The sequence below is a fragment of the Salmo trutta genome, chromosome 14, assembly GCF_901001165.1.
Source record: "Salmo trutta chromosome 14, fSalTru1.1, whole genome shotgun sequence".
Taxonomy (NCBI): domain Eukaryota; kingdom Metazoa; phylum Chordata; class Actinopteri; order Salmoniformes; family Salmonidae; genus Salmo; species Salmo trutta.
In genome coordinates, this window is record NC_042970.1 from 38,481,859 (window position 1) to 38,498,315 (window position 16,457).

Below are 16,457 nucleotides of genomic sequence, written 5' to 3' on the forward strand. Positions count from 1 at the left end.
GTGCTATTGCAAGCCGTACCGGAGCGCCAAGTCTGGGACAAAAAGGTGCCTTAACAGCTTCTACCCCCGAGCCATAAGACAGCTGAACAGTTAATCAAATGGCTACCCAGACTATTTGCATTGACCCCCTCATTTTTTGCACTAACTCTCTTGCACAGGCTTGATGTACACGCACTGGACTCTAACCACACACTCACACATACTAGACTGACACGCCAACACATATTCCTTCACAGACGCTGCTGCTACTCTTTTTATTTTTTACGCATAGTCACTACCTGCATGTGCATATTACCTCAACTAAACTGTACCCCTGAATATTGACCGGTACACCTTGTATATAGCCTTTTTATTGTTATTTTATTGTGTTACTATTTTTTCTCTAGTTTATTTAGCAGATGTTTCTTAATGACTTTTTAAAAACTCTGCATTGTTGGTTAAGTGCTCGTAAGTAAGCATTTCATGGTAAGGAATACCTGTTGTATTCAGTTCATGTGGAAAATACAATTTGATTTGATTTAATGGTTATCAATGGTTATGTTTCATTCATTTAAATTACATTTCAACAGATTGTGCCTTTAGTAATTGTTCTTGTAGTACAGTATGTTTCCATTCGCCAAAACAGACGTCTGTCTTGTTTCTTTCTTGTCCCATGACTCCCCCTCGTGGCCAACACCAGCCGTTACACTACTCTCTCCCTAGAAAAGGGTGCTTACACAATCTGGTAACACACATCTTACAGGTTGATGGAATGAATGGCATTGCTGAAGCACTGCTGCACCTCATCAAATTAATTTGAAAATGCACATACAGTATATTTGTTTATTTATTTTTGACAACATTTTAATTTCATACAACTACACACTTTATCCTGGACACCAGTAGTTAACAAAATACACAATAATACACCATTTCATTGCTATCTAACAAAGATCAATCACCAATTCCTTTAAATTTCCACATATTTCACACATTTTTATGCCACACGTGCTTTTGGTGTTTCTAGAGGAAACAATCCAAAACACTACAACATTTTACTTTAAAACATGATAAAAGTATTAACCTGACATATTAATACAATCAAGAGTTTAGTAATACACTGTATCCTACATGACTGCATATCTAATTATTGACTGTGAAAAACATTTCTGATCAGAGCTGTCTTCTCAGTTTATATAAATAAAATTAAGGCTATGTATTTTTTAAGTGCCTTTCAAAACAACCAGACACAAAAAATAAAGGACATATTTGTGTACATAAAAATGTAAGTTCTAGTTATTTTACAACCTGTGACTTTCACTGCTTTAGATTTTTTTTCTTGATTTGAATGTAAACGTACATTCAAATCACCTTGTTGTGAAGCAGGGGTTGGAACCCAAATTATTTTCCAATGGTTTCGTTCTGAACAGAATACACATTTTTGGGGGGTCCGTTCCACTATTCCGACCAGCAAAATAAAGTTTGAACCGGTTCGAACCCCAAAAAAGCACCGGGTTATATAGTTCCTTTCTGTTCTTTTATTTCGACATCAAATTACTTCACCAATCAGTGTGGATAGAGCAGCTTGCGATGGAGCGGATAAGCTATTTCATCTTTATAGGAAAGTCGTTAAAAGCAAATTGTCTTTTGTCGTAACAGCATGGTTTAATCATAATGAAAGACAAACACACACACTGTGCTGCCAGTCACTATGGACAAGTGTAGGAGGCCTGGTTTGAAGGGCATCTTGTCATGACATGCATTATCTGAATTAGGCCCACAGAATTATACCTACGCAGGAGGTATAATTATACCTACGGAGGGGAACTTTGAATGTCTTTGAACTTCAGAGAGTTGGCTTAATGTTGGACCAGAAATAACATTAGCTAACAAGCTTGTGTGTGCAGAGCAGCACTAGAATTAAAAACACGTCTTATCTTTTGTAGTTAATAAATCCAATGTGAAACGGTATAACTATAGTATCCTTAACCAGCATTGAAAAGGTTAATCCATTCTTCTCTAATAAAAAAATCTCTCTCCCTAATTTCTGAATCACGCTTATAACGTCGTAAGTAGCCTACAGTAACCTATGCTTCGGTTGGGAAGGGGCAGGTAGCCTAAACATGCACACAAACTGGCAAAGATTTCCAGCAGGCAGGCAGACTCTGGAATACGTTTCTGAGTAACAGAGTGAGGGCTTTGCATAGGCGCTTTGTTGCAATTTTTGTAGGAATGGAAAAAAATGCCCGGAACAAAGAAGAATGTTATTAACCGGTTCCCATGCTTTTCAAATAATGGTTCTATTCCGGAACAGTATAGATCACTTTCGTTCCTGGTTCTGATTCTGTTCCTCGAATAATTACAGTTGAAGTCGGAAGTTTACATACACGTTAGCCAAATACATTTGAACTCAGTTTTTCACAATTCCTGACATTTAATCCTAGTACAAATTCCCTGTCTTAGGTCAGTTAGGATCACCACTTTATTTTAAGAATGTGAAATGTCAGAATAATAGTAGAGAGAATGATTTATTTCAGCTTTTATTTATTTTATCACATTCCCAGGGGGTCAGAAGTTTACATACACTCAATTAGTATTTGGTAGTATTGCCTTTCAATTATTGAACTTGGGTCAAACGTTTTGGGTAGCCTTCCACAAGCTTCCCACAATAAGTTGGGTGAATTTTGGCCCATTCCTCCTGACAGAGCTGGTGTAACTGAGTCAGGTTTGTAGGCCTCCTTGCTTGCACACGCTATTTCAGTTCTGCCCACACATTTTCTATGGGATTGAGGTCAGGGCTTTGTGATGGCCACTCCAATACCTTGACTTGGTTGTCCTTAAGCCATTTTGCCACAACTTTGGAAATACGCTTGGGGTCATTGTCCATTTGGAAGACCCATTTGCGACCAAGCTTTAAATTCCTGACTGATGTCTTGAGATTTTGCTTCAATATATCCACATAATTTTCTTTCCTCATGATGCCATCTATTTTGTGACGTGCATCAGTCCCTCCTGCAGCAAAGCAACCCCACAACATGTGTATTTGACAGTGAGTGTGTGAGTGTGTGGATGTCTACCCCATTCCCATCTTAATTATATTTCCAGAGTGGAGTGTGGGCCTGAGCACAGCAGGTTACGATAGAGAAATAGAAATAGGGAGAGAAAGAGAGAAAGATTGTTTGTCTGCCTGCCTGTGTGTGTGGTCATTGTTGGGTCCTTTACGGGTATGACTCACTCCTAAAAAGCTGAATTTGGAGGGAAACTAGTGCTTCTCATGGTTCAACAAAAGTGGGGAATATGCTTTCCCCTAAAAGCCAAGGAGGGCACAGTACATCAACTGTCCAACTACACACTAAACCAACCATTTGGTTCGTTGAGACACATCATTGGGGTTCAACCTGCTTCCTTTTGGTGGTACAGAGAAAGCACTATTGGCAGAGTTTTGCCATACTACTGCCAGTAGTCTATGTGGCTCTATGCGGCTCTGTCCTGCTGTTTTTAAACTTTTCCATACTATACAGCTATACCATGACAATAACGGCTTTTTAACTTACAGTAATCAATACTCGGGGGAGAGTCTGTTTGTGTGAGTATAGGCTTGGGCACAGCATGCACGCGCACACACACACACACACACACGCACGCACGCACGCACGCACACACACACACACTCAATGCCTGCCCCCGTTATAAGCGTAGTCTGCCTTGTTGTGCATGACCAGTCTGTTGTCGACAAAGTAGAAGCTGTCCGATCTCGTCTCGTAGGGATGTTCCACCATCTGACGAACTGGAAGGGAACATTTATTATTCTGTATTTCACATGTTATTCCAATGTCTGGATAATGTATTCAAAAGGTGATGTGCATTTCCTTCAGTAAATGATTGCATTTCAACATACAGTTGAAGTCAAATAATGGTTCTATTCCGGAACAGTATAGATCACTTTCGTTCCTGGTTCTGATTCTGTTCCTCGAATAATTACAGTTGAAGTCGGAAGTTTACATACACGTTAGCCAAATACATTTGAACTCAGTTTTTCACAATTCCTGACATTTAATCCTAGTACAAATTCCCTGTCTTAGGTCAGTTAGGATCACCACTTTATTTTAAGAATGTGAAATGTCAGAATAATAGTAGAGAGAATGATTTATTTAAGCTTTTATTTCTTTTATCACATTTCAAGTGGGTCAGAAGTTTACATACACTCAATTAGTATTTGTTAGCATTGCCTTTCAATTGTTGAACTTGGGGCAAATGTTTCGGGTAGCCTACCACAAGCTTCCCACAATAAGTTGGGTGAATTTTGGCCCATTCCTCCTGACAGAGCTGGTGTAACTGAGTCAGGTTTGTAGGCCTCCTTGTCACACACGCTTTTTCCAGTTCTGCCCACACATTTTCTATAGGATTGAGGTCAGAGCTTTGTGATGGCCACTCCAGTATCTTGACTTTGTTGTCCTTAAGCCATTTTAACACAACTTTGGAAGTATGCTTGAGGTCATTGTCCATTTGGAAGACCCATTTGCGACCAAGCTTTAACTTCCTGACTTGAGATGTTGCTTCAATATATCCACATAATTTTCCTCCTTCATGATGCTATTTATTTTGTGAAGTGCACCAGTCCCCCTACAGCAAATCACCCCCACAACATGATGCTGCCACACCCGTGCTTCACGGTTGGGATGGTGTTCTTTGGCTTGCAAGCCTCCCCCTTTTCCTCCAAACATAACGATGGTCATTATGGCCAAACAGTTATATTTTTGTCTCATCAGACCAGAGGACATTTCTCCTAAAAATTACGATCTTTGTCCCCATGTGCAGTTGCAAACCGTATTCTGGCTTTTTTATGACGTTTTGGAGCAGTGGCTTCTTCCTTGCTGAGCGGCCTTTCAGGTTATGTCGATATAGGACTCGTTTGACTGTGGATATAGATACTTTTGTACTTGTTTCCTCCAGCATCTTCACAAGGTCTTTTGCGGTTGTTCTGGGATTGATTTGCACTTTTCACACCAAAGTACGGTCATCTCTAGGAGACAGAACGCATCTCCTTCCTGAATGGTATGACGGCTGTGTGGTCCCATGGTGTTTATACTTGCGTACTATTGTTTGTACAGATGAATGTGGTACCTTCAGGCATTTGGTAATTGCTCCCAAAGATGAACCAGACTTGTGGAGGTCTACAATTATTTTTCTGAGGTCTTGGCTGATTTCTTTTGATTTTCCCATGATGCCAAGCAAAGAGGCACTGTGTTTGAAGGTAGGCCTTGAAATACATTCACAGGTACACCTCCAATTGACTCAAGTGATGTCAATTAGCCTATTAGAAGCTTCTAAAGTCATGACATCATTTTCTGGAATTTTCCAAGCTGTTTAAAGGCACAGTCAACTTAATGTATGTAAACTTATGACCAACTGGAATTGTGATATGGTGAATTATAAGTGAAATAATCTGTCTGTAAACAATTGTTGGAAAAATTACTTGTGTCATGCACAAAGTAGATGTCCTAACCGACTCTTGTTAACAAGAAATATGTGGAGTGGTTGTAAAACCAAGTTTTAATGACTCCAACCTAAGTGTATGTAAACTTCCAACTTCAACTGTAAACGTAATGTACACATTCTACTTATTTACTCCTACATTATTTAATTATGTAGCACTTTTCAAAAAAACATCAGTAACAAAGTGCTTAATTGACTAATGGTTGGGATGTAAAACTCACCCAAGCTCTCGGACAACTGAGGGAACTCGTAGATGTGTTCGCAGGTATTGCGGCTGTTTGGGATACAGAAGCCGAAGTCAAAGTCAAAGCTCTTCAGGAGGTGATCCCTGAAGTAGTGCCTCTCAATCATCCTGAAGCTGTTCAGAGGCCGGGTGCCAACTGTAAACTCCACTCTGACACACAGACAGAGAGAGAGACAGACAGACAGACAGACCGACAGAAAGGGGGTAAACATGCAGTAGGTACTGTACGTGAGTAAACGTGTGGATAGGAAAACTATGCTGTCTGTGCTGTGTGTGTCTGTGTCTTACAAGAAACATGGTATAGAGGATATGGACCCACTGGTTGCCCTCTAGGTTACAGAGAGCTGGTAGTCCCATCCAGCAAACTACCAGGTGTGAAACAGGGAAGGGACTCAGGGGGTATGGTTATGGTAATTTGGTTTAGAGCAGACCTAACTCACTCTATGAAATTAATCAACTGAGGAACATTTTATATTTGGCTAGAAATTCGAAAGTAAGTTATCTCAACAGAGAAAAATGTTCTCCTGTGTGCTACCTATATCGCCCCACTAGAATACCCATACTTTAATGAAGACAGCTTCTCCATCCTGGAGGGGGTAAATCAATCATTTCCAGGCCCAGGGACATGTACTAGTCTGTGGCGACCTAAATGCCAGAACTGGACAAGAACCTGACACCCTCAGCACACAGAAAGACAAACACATACCTGGAGGTGACAGCATTCCCTCCCCCATATGCCCCCCCCCTAGGCACAACTACGACAACATAACCAACAAAAACGGGTCACAACTCCTCAGCTGTGTCGCACGCTGGGTATGTACATAGTCAATTGTAGGCTTCGAGGGGACTCCTACGGTAGTTACACCTATAGCTCATCTCTTGGCAGTAGTACTGTAAGACTACTTTATCACTGACCTCAACCCAGAGTCTCTTAGAGCGTTCACAGTCAGTCCACTGACACCCGTATCAGATCACTGCAAAATCATAGTCTACTTGAACAAAGCAATACTCAATCATGAGGCATCAAAGCCAAAGGAAAAACCTAAACAGTATATTTGACCTCTCAGCTTCCCTATCAAAAAATTTCAAACAGAAAACTGAAGAAAATTAACAAGGTTGAATCCTGTTGAGTTTTATGATAATTAACTCATTATTAGCAGGCTATTTACATGCCCATTTTGTACAACAATTGAATTGGGGCTTATGATATGTCCAGCCTTGGTACGAATGATGATGTTATGCAACATGCTGTAATGGGCCTGATAACGGTAACATTGTAGTGAAGTAGCATTAACATTAGTTTTAACGTGCATTATAGGCATTGATATTTCAAGTTGTCCGTCGTTATCATAGGGGTTATGGAGAGAGGCAAACTGCTGGGGAACCATCTCGCATATCTTCTGGGTGATAGGATCAATTCCCTTGGACGGAGGCCCCCCTCCGGCTCCGGTCTGAAATAGCCCCCGACTCTCCTCTGCCGCATCCTTTTTGGCTTTCGTTTTTACCTTTTTTCCAGCACGCTTTCATCCCTCTTCTCTTTAATCCGTGTCGATCCATTACATTTGTCGCATAAAATGGCCCAGGTGTCTTCCTTGTTTTTGACAGTCGTGCTGTCTGACTTTTTATCCTCCAGTACGTTACTAAATTCCTCCATCAGCTCCGGCAATAGTTTTTTATTTTTTGTAAATTTGAAGTTCTTTGACGTGCCATGATCAGGTGGCTAGCGGACAAATAATAAATGGCTAAATAACGTTAAGTAATGACAATAATGAATAATATTGTATGCTAGCTAGCTTATTTTATAAACTTGCTAGCTACAGTAGCTAACAAACTAGTTTTCTTTCTAGTACTGGCAAAGAACGGATTTTATTTCAAATCAGCCAACCCATGAGAACCTTTCACGATGGAGTTGCAGTAGTTCTAACGTTACATTGTTATTATTTTATCAAGGAACAGCAACTTTGTGGCCTCATTTGTCAAGTAGGCTAGCTACTTCGTTTCAACTCACGAAATACCCCATATATTGGTGTAACATGTCACTAATCATAGTTTAATACCGGTAATCATAGATTTACTGATCCAGATTTAAAATGAAGTGGTGCAACACATCTCTGATTAATTATAAACCTAGATTTACAAAACCTAGATTTGCTCTAATCCTAGGTTAATTTAAACCATGTTGGTGCAACCCACCCATAGAGATCCAGAAAACCTGAGCCTACGCCTTCACTATGGTGAATCACTAAAACAATACAGAAATACACCACGGAAAAAGAAGGAACAGCACATCAGAAATCAGCTCAATGTAATTGAAGAATCCATAGACTCTAACCACTTCTGGGAAAATTGGAAAACACTAAACAAACAACACGAAGAGTTATCTATCCCAAATTGAGATGTATGGGTAAACCACTTCTCTATAACAAAGAACAAACAGCAAAAACATATACATGATCAAATACAAATCTTAGAATCAACTATTTAAAGACTACCAGAACCCACTGGATTCTCTAATTACATTGAATGAACTTCAGGACAAAATACAAACCCTCCAACCCAAAAAGGCCTGTGGTGTTGATGGTATCCTCAATGAAATTATAAAATATACAGACCACAAATTTCAATTGGCTATACTTAAACATCATCCTTAGCTCTGGCATCTTTCCCAATATTTGGAACCAAGGACTGATCACCCCAATCCACGAAAGTGGAGACAAATTTGACCCCAATAACTACCGTGGGATATGCGTCAACAGCAACCTTGGGAAAATCCTCTGCATTATCATTAACAGCAGACTGGTACATTTCCTCAGTGAAAACAATGTATTGAGCAAATGTCAAATTGGCTTTTTACTAAATTACCGTACGACAGACTACGTATTCACCCTGCACACCCTAAATGACAAACAAACAAACCAAAACAAAGGCAAAGTCTTCTGATGCTTTGTTGATTTCAAAAAAGCTTTCGACTCAATTTGGCATGAGGGTCTCCTATACAAATTGAGGGAAAGTGGTGTTGGGGGAAAAACATACGACATTATAAAATCTCACCTACAGAGAGATAACCTGGAGAAAAGTCCCCTAAGCAAGCTGGTCCTGGGGCTCTATTCACAAACCCAACAGACTGCAGGACAGCAACACAATTAGACCCAACCAAATCATGAGAAAACAAAAAGATAATTACTTGACACATTGGAAAGAAAAAAAAAATATATATATATACACAAATTATTTTTTTTTAAACCCGGACATAACGAGAATGCTATTTGGCCCTAAACAGAGAGTACACAGTGGCAGAATACCTGACCATTGTGAATGATCCAAACTTAAGGAAAGCTTTGACTCTGTACAGACTCAGTGAGCATAGCCTTGCTATTGAGAAAGGCCACCGTAGGCAGACCTGGCTCTCAAGAGAAGACAGGCTATGTGCACACTGCCCACAAAATTAGGTGAAAACTGAGCTGCACTTCCTAACCTCCTGCCAAATGTATGACCATATTAGAGACACATATTTCCATCAGATTACACAGACCCACAAAGAATTTGAAAACAAACCCAATTTTGATATACTCCCATATTTATTTATTTGACCTTTATTTAACTAGGCAAGTAAGTTAAGAACAAATTCTTATTTACAATGACGGCCTACCGGGGAACAGTGAGTTAACTGCCTTGTTCAGGGGCAGAAAAACAGTTTTTACCTAGTCAGCTTGGGAATTTGACCCAGCAACCTTTCGGTTACTGGCCCAACGCTCTAATCACTAGACTACCTGCCACCCCATTTGAGTGAAATACAAGTGTGCCATCACAGGAGCAAGATTTGTGACCTGTTGCCACAAGAAAAGGGCAAAAGTGAAGAACAAACAGTATTGTAAATACAACCCATATTTATATATCTTCCCTTTAACTAGTTGCACATAATATGACATTTGAAATGTCTTTATTCTTTTGGAACTTTTGTGAGAGTAATGTTTACTGCACAGTTTTATTGTTTTTTTTCTCACTTTTGTTTATTATCTACTTCATTTGCTTTGACACAATGTTAACATACGTTTCCCATGCCAATAAAGCCCTTAAATTGAAACTGAATTGAAAGAGAGAGAGTAACGCACGTGGCTCCCACTGTCCTCAGTTGTAGGAATGCTGCTGTGAACTGGTAGCGTACGAAACGTCCGGCACTCATGTCTCCCTCTCCATTCTCCTCGTCTTCCTCTGAGGTCAACAGACACAACACACACCATTTGTTTTTACACCAATGGCACGGTGATGATTTCCAGTACATACAACAAACACAAACACATGATCATATTAGTCAGACATACTACAGCGGTAATACACAGACACACACACACAAACTGAGAGAGAATATGGACTGTACCCGTATGAGGTGGTTTGGCGATTTCAAACAACACAGTCCCTGTCTCCAGGTCTCTGATTTTAAAGCGAATGAAATCTATGTTGAAGATGTTGTCCTCTGGTTTACACAGGTACCCTGGGATGGACATACAGATTATGGGTGTTCAGTGGCTGTTTTACAAGATCTAGAGTGCAATAAAATGATCTATCTTCTGATCTATCCATCTATCATAGCGACTAGGCAGGTAAATAGACAGACATTCGTGTACCAGTTTTACTCAACGCCACACTCAATGCTCAACGCCACACTCAATTACTCAATGCCACTGTATATAAATGCATCGTTCAGAAAATAGATATAGCCTACCCCGTGAAGCAACCCGCAATCCTAGGACCTCTTCAGGGGTGATGTGGCCAACTTGTGTCCGCAGATCGTCTTCTGTGACGGGCCTACTATCAACCTGGCTTCGCCGAGACTTGAGTCTCTTCAGAACCCCTCCATTTGGTTTGCGCTCCCGCGCAGGAGCCGCGGAACTGTGCCCGGCGCTCGAGACATTCTCAGCAGCAACAGGCGGGTCGATGCGGGCTTTAGCTCCGCTCATAATTCCCAGCTATGATGGCAACCTTGTCTATCTGTCTCTGTCTCTCTCTACCTTAAAGCAATAAGATGGCGTCGTAGTTGTCGACTGACGAACCTCCGCTTCTCGTTGATGGGTCAAGCACTTGTTTTTTTAGGCACATGCTGTACAGTTGCCATGACAACTGTTCAGAGCGCAAGTGCAGGTGAAAGGGGGACTTTCAAAGGAATAACACTAGGTGGCAGGATGTGTACCACACCTGGAATAGGTTACACATGCTTGCTTAAACGCGCACTCAGACTTTTATGCGCAAAGGTCTTTTGGAGAGATTGCGCCAAAATTGATTTACGCATGTGGTGGGCAAAGACACTGAACCATGGCGACTACAGGTGTTGTTTTTAACCACCACTGATTCACAGTCCCTCAATATTTTAAAGTTACAATCTGTATGATGTATTGCTGTACCAGCATTGATTCAGGCAGATCGAGCCTCAAAGCGAATGTATGCTTTATCTGCCTATGATTTTGTAACAATGCAGAGGGATCCTTATAGCGCAGTATAGCTCCGCATTGACATGATTGGTTGACGGTAGGTGGGGACAGGAGGTCCAGTATAAGCACAAACTCACTTCCTTGACAACTTCAATCACAACAGGTTTGTTCAACAGCGCTGCGCTGCTCCAGGAGGCGCACAAATTCTGATGCCATATGTCCAACAAATTCTTATAGTTTTGCTGTATGTTGTTTTTGCCAGATGTCTAGTCCACATTTTCCGTACTTGACACAAGGCTGCTGAAAGGTTTGCAGCATGGAGAAGGTAATGTTCGCTGTCTCTGGGTTCCCTGCCGTGTTCGACCAACGCACTGATTGCTACCTGGACTTACGTGCTAAAAATGTTGCATGGAGACACATTGCCTATACGATTGGATTACCTGGTCAGTAGAATTAGCTGGAAAGTGGAAGCTAGGTGCTGGCAATGTCTTAGCTAAGCTATCTAGCAAAGTGGTTCACTTCACAGTTAGATAGCTAGCTAACTGGCTTGACTGGTTATGAACTTCTGTTTGTACCACCGCAATATAAAGCAATGCACGACTTGAAAATATTGAACGTATGCGGTACACAGAACGCACCGCAGTCTAGTGTGGCATTCCCAACGCAGGGCTGCGGACTGCTCCATTGAAAATGATTGACTTCTGTCGGAACACAGAGTTCATCTGGTGGACATGAGGCTTGAAAGCCCTGACTTCTGCAAAGGCCATATCACCGTAAATGCTGCACGGCCAATGCAAATGCCAGTACTGTTTACATTAGCCAAAAATCGAAGGTTTTAGGCTATTAGCCTACTTGCCTAAGTTTTTTTTTGCCTAGGCATAGGCCTACCAATTAGACTTTAAAAACCGCAACTACTAGCCTACTTAATAGCAAATTGTGGCCAGAGGCAGAGGAAGTATACCAAAATCACCATCAACCCAGAGGGATTTGAGCGTCTTGAATTGTGAAATTAACCCTTTCCCTAAGTAGACTCAGAGGACTAATTTCCTGAGCCATTTCAGAAACTTTAGTGCCAAGGAATGTGTTTCTGCTCATATGGGAGTACTAATGCCCAGTTCACTGATAAAATATATATATATACATACACACAGTACCAGTCAAAAGTTTGGACATACCTACACATTCAAGGGTTTTCTTTATTTTTACTATTTTCAACATAACAGTAATAATAGTGAAGACATCAAAACTATGAAATAACACATATGGAATCATGTAGTGACCAAAAAAGTGTTAAACAAATAAAAATATATTTGAGATTCTTCAAAATAGCCACCCTTTGCCTTGATGACAGTTTGCACACTCTTGGCATTCTCTCAACCAACTTCACCTGGAATGCTTTTTTGAAGGAGTTCCCACATATGCTGAGTACTTGTTGGCTGCTTTTCCTTCACTCTGCAGTCCAACTCATCCCAAACCATCTCAATTGGGTTGAGGTCGGGTGATTGTGGAGGTCAGGTCATCTGAGGCAGCACTTCATCACTCTCCTTCTTGTTAAAATAGCCCTTACACAGCCTGGAGGTGTGTTGGGTCATTGTCCTGTTGAAAAACAAATTATAGTCCCACTAAGCGCAAACCAGATGGGATGGCGTATCACTGCAGAATGCTGTGGTAACCATGCTGGTTAAGTGTGCCTTGAATTCTAAATAAATAACTGACAGTGTCACCAGCAAAGCACTCCCACACCATCCACCTCTTCCTCCATGCTTCACGGTGGAAACCACACATGCAGAGATCATTCGTTCACCTACTCTCCGTCTCACAAAGACATGGCAGTTAGAACCAAAAATCTCAAATTTGGACTCATCAGACCAAAGGACACATTTCCACTCGTCTAATGTCCATTGCTTGTGTTTCTTGGCCCAAGCAAGTCTCTTCTTATTATTGGTGTCCTTTAGTAGTGGTTTCTTTGCAGAAATGTAACCATGAAGAGCTGATTCACACAATCTGCTCTGAGCAGTTGATGCTGAGATGTGTCTGTTACTTGAACTCTTTATTTGAACTCTTTAGTTGGCCTGCAATTTCTGAGGCTGATAACTCTAATGAACTCCTCCTCTGCAGCAGAGGTAACTCTGGGTCTTCCTTTCCTGTGGTGGTCGTCATGAGAGCCAGTTTCATCATAGCGCTTGATGGCATTTGCGACTGCACTTGAAGAAACGTTCAAAGTTCTTGACATTTTCAGGATTGACTGACCTTCATGTCTTAAAGTAATGATGGACTGTCGTTTCTCTTTGCTTATTTGAGCTGTTCTTGCCATAACACGGACTTGGTCTTTTACCAAATAGGACTACCTTCTGTATACCACTCCTACCATGTCATAACACAACTGATTTGCTCAAACACATTAAGAAGGAAATTAATTCCACAAACTAACTTTTAACAAGGCACACCTGTTAATTGAAATGCATTTCATATGACTACCCCATGAAGCTGGTTGAGAGAATGCCAACACTTGTTTGGTTACTATATGATTCCATATGTGTTATTTCATAGTTTTGATGTATTCACTATTATTCTACAATGTAGAACATAGTAAAAATAAAGAAAAACCCTTGAATGAGTAGGTGTTCTGAAACTTTTGACCGGTATATGTATATGTATAAAGGAGAGCTAGAGAGAATGGCGGAAACGGATACCGAGTTAGCTAAGACGAGATTGAGAAGGAAGGTGCTGAGAATACTGGATAGACTAGAGTCGCTAAAAGATGAATAAAGAGTGCTAAAATCACATTTAAAACGCTGTCTAGTAATCCTACTGCTCATGGCCCAACTACTTCACAGTTTGTATTAGGAGTGGGGTTTCAGGATAAGAAGATGTACTTGGGAGATTTGTTTGATGTTGCCAAGATGGTGAAGAAAGTGTTGGGTACTGTGGAATCTGTGAGGGTGACCAGAAGTGGAATTTTGTAGAATTGTTCTGTGTTGGGAGAAAAGGAGAGCACGTTCGCCTCACTAGAATCAAGTAGACAGATTTTCATAGCAGTGCACCAGTCAAGGGCGTGATTCAGGAGTCTCTGAGAAGACCAAGATACAAATTCCTGGAGTATTTGGGGGCATGACGATTGAGGTGTATGTTCAATGGAAAGATGATATAGACTACGTCTGTGTTGGTGTTTTTGGATGAGTCATCTCCACACATGTCAAGATGGGATATGTGAGTTAGCCTGTGAGGGCATTTGTCCCCAGGTTACTGCAGTGTTCCAACTGAAAAGCATTTGGGCATGTGTAAAGTGTTTGCAAAGATAATGACTTGAGTGATTATTTTGCTCCGGAAGATGATGGTGTTGAATGTCGTAATTGTGGTGGGAAGCATGCACACGAGTTCCCTGAATGTCCTGTAAGGTTGAAGGAGGCTGAGATTGCTAAGATAAGAGCTGTTCAGCGTGTCTCCTATGCCGCGACTGCAAGAAAAGGTAAAGAATGTTCTAGTGGTTCTGTTGCCGGGGAGTCACCGCAGTGCTGTGGCTGCTGTTCGCAAGGTGCAGGATCCAGATACCCTTGTCGTGAAGAAAGTAGATTTGTTTTGGCATTTATTGCTATGGTGATAAACTGCCCTGCAGGAGTGGATAAGAACTCAATATCAATATCATCGTATCTGCAGATGAACGCTTCTTGGGAATGCAGGATGTAATGGGTGAGGAGCTGCATGGTGTACTGTGGTTCTGTCATCTCAGGTCAACCAGATCTGAGTAGGGCTCTGAGTGTATTTAGGGCAAAGTAAAAAAAAAAAAGAAAAAAATGATGTTTTAGTGGATTAAATGTTTTAGTTTATTTCCCTTTTGGATTTCTCATTTTTTAAATTTCCCGCATCCAGTAACGTGTGTCGTATAGAGGGGACCAAGGCGTGGCGTGTTGAGTGCTCATGATTATTCTTTAATGAAAACACTTAAACAAAGAAAACAAAATGACAGCAAACAGTTCCGTCAGGCAACAGACAACGAAACGGAAAACAACTACCCACAAAACACAATAGAAAAAACCCCAATTTAAATATGATCTCCAATTAGAGACAACGCGAACCAGCTGCCTCTAATTGGAGATCATCCCAAAATTCCAACATAGAAATAGAAAAACAAGAACTAAACATAGAAACAGAAAACATAGAATGCCCACCCATATCACACCCTGACCTAACAGAGAAAAAACAGCTCTCTTAGGTCAGAGCGTGACAGATACACTGTTTCCAGTGAAGTCTGCCCTTAAAACATCACTAAAGAAGAAGACGAAACACATACAGTTTGGCACAGTTGGTGTGCACGAGGCTTGACTGTCCGGACTGCCGCTCTAGAGACTGTCGCGGACCGTCGTTCGCTGTGGCACAATAGTGTTCTTGTGTGGGATCTGTGTTGAATGACTTTGGAGAGAGACAAATTTGTCAAACAGTCTCTGTTCCACACATGCTGTAATCTGGAGATCCTGAAGTTTAAAGTCTATTCATATAAAACATCTGACTTGTCAGTTGGTCACAACTATAAGTAACAGCTGCGTTATCGTTAAGCGGGCTAGAATGGTCCTTTTGGTTGAAATGTTTTCAAAGTGAAAGACTCATAGTCATTATCAAAACAGGTAGATTCTAAGTATATGATCCTAAAATGCTTTTCCTTTGTCACTATAGGCTAGGGATATGCAACAAGGAAAAGGGCTATTTCACTACCAGGAGTCCACATAGCAGGAAGTCATTCCAGGACTTTTATAATATGATTGTTATTATAGCGCCTTTATGGTTTTGATATGCCTCTATTTATCCGCTCTCTACCTGCTGTGAAGGAGAGATTAGACTACGTGAGTTCAACCACAGTGAGGTCATTGTGTGCTGCATTTATTGGTCACATATTAACACCAACTGAAGGTTACAGAGTCGAACAAGGGGTTTGTTTCGTTGGTTTTTCTTACAGCCAACCGTTATTTTCCAAAAGGTTTAGCACGTTGCTAAACTTTGTTATATGTTCTGTATAAAATAACACGTCTTCAACATCAGTCTGCAAAGGATAGACTCGGGCAGGTAAAGTGTCTTTTTTTGTATTTTCTTTTGTGGACTGACTGCAAACACATAATACACTATGTATTATACTAGGGGACACTGAGTTGCAGGTGTTTTTGCAATTGCAAATACAACAAGTATAAACAACATTTGACACAGGCATATTTTGGGATCTATTACACGGGGTGGAAGAGACCACTAGCACATTAGAGCCTGCTGCCTATATACATAGACTTCACTGGCCTCTTTAATAAATGGGACACTAGTAACTTTAA

At 40.9% G+C, this 16,457-nt stretch overlaps 1 protein-coding gene across 1 annotated transcript; it reads right to left on the reverse strand.

Moving 5' to 3' along the window:
- Positions 1-2,986: 2,986 nt before the first annotated feature.
- Positions 2,987-10,769, reverse strand: LOC115208032 (protein unc-119 homolog B). Its single transcript, XM_029775745.1, has 5 exons — positions 10,443-10,769; positions 10,098-10,211; positions 9,832-9,931; positions 5,697-5,869; positions 2,987-3,766 (listed from the first exon to the last, which is right to left on the reverse strand). The coding sequence occupies exons 1-5, from the start codon at positions 10,675-10,677 to the stop codon at positions 3,651-3,653; spliced, it is 738 nt and encodes a 245-aa protein (XP_029631605.1). The 5' UTR covers positions 10,678-10,769; the 3' UTR covers positions 2,987-3,650.
- Between the last annotated feature and the right edge of the window lie 5,688 nt (positions 10,770-16,457).

Excerpts from the sequence above, each read along its gene's own strand:
- LOC115208032 (XM_029775745.1), bottom strand. The coding sequence starts at position 10,677 with ATGAGCGGAGCTAAAGCCCGCATCGACCCGCCTGTTGCTGCTGAGAAT. Across the intron at positions 10,212-10,442 it reads ATTGCGGGTTGCTTCACGGG|GGTACCTGTGTAAACCAGAG; the intron begins GTAGGCTATATC and ends TGTCCATCCCAG. Across the intron at positions 3,767-5,696 it reads TCAGTTGTCCGAGAGCTTGG|TTCGTCAGATGGTGGAACAT; the intron begins GTGAGTTTTACA and ends GTTCCCTTCCAG.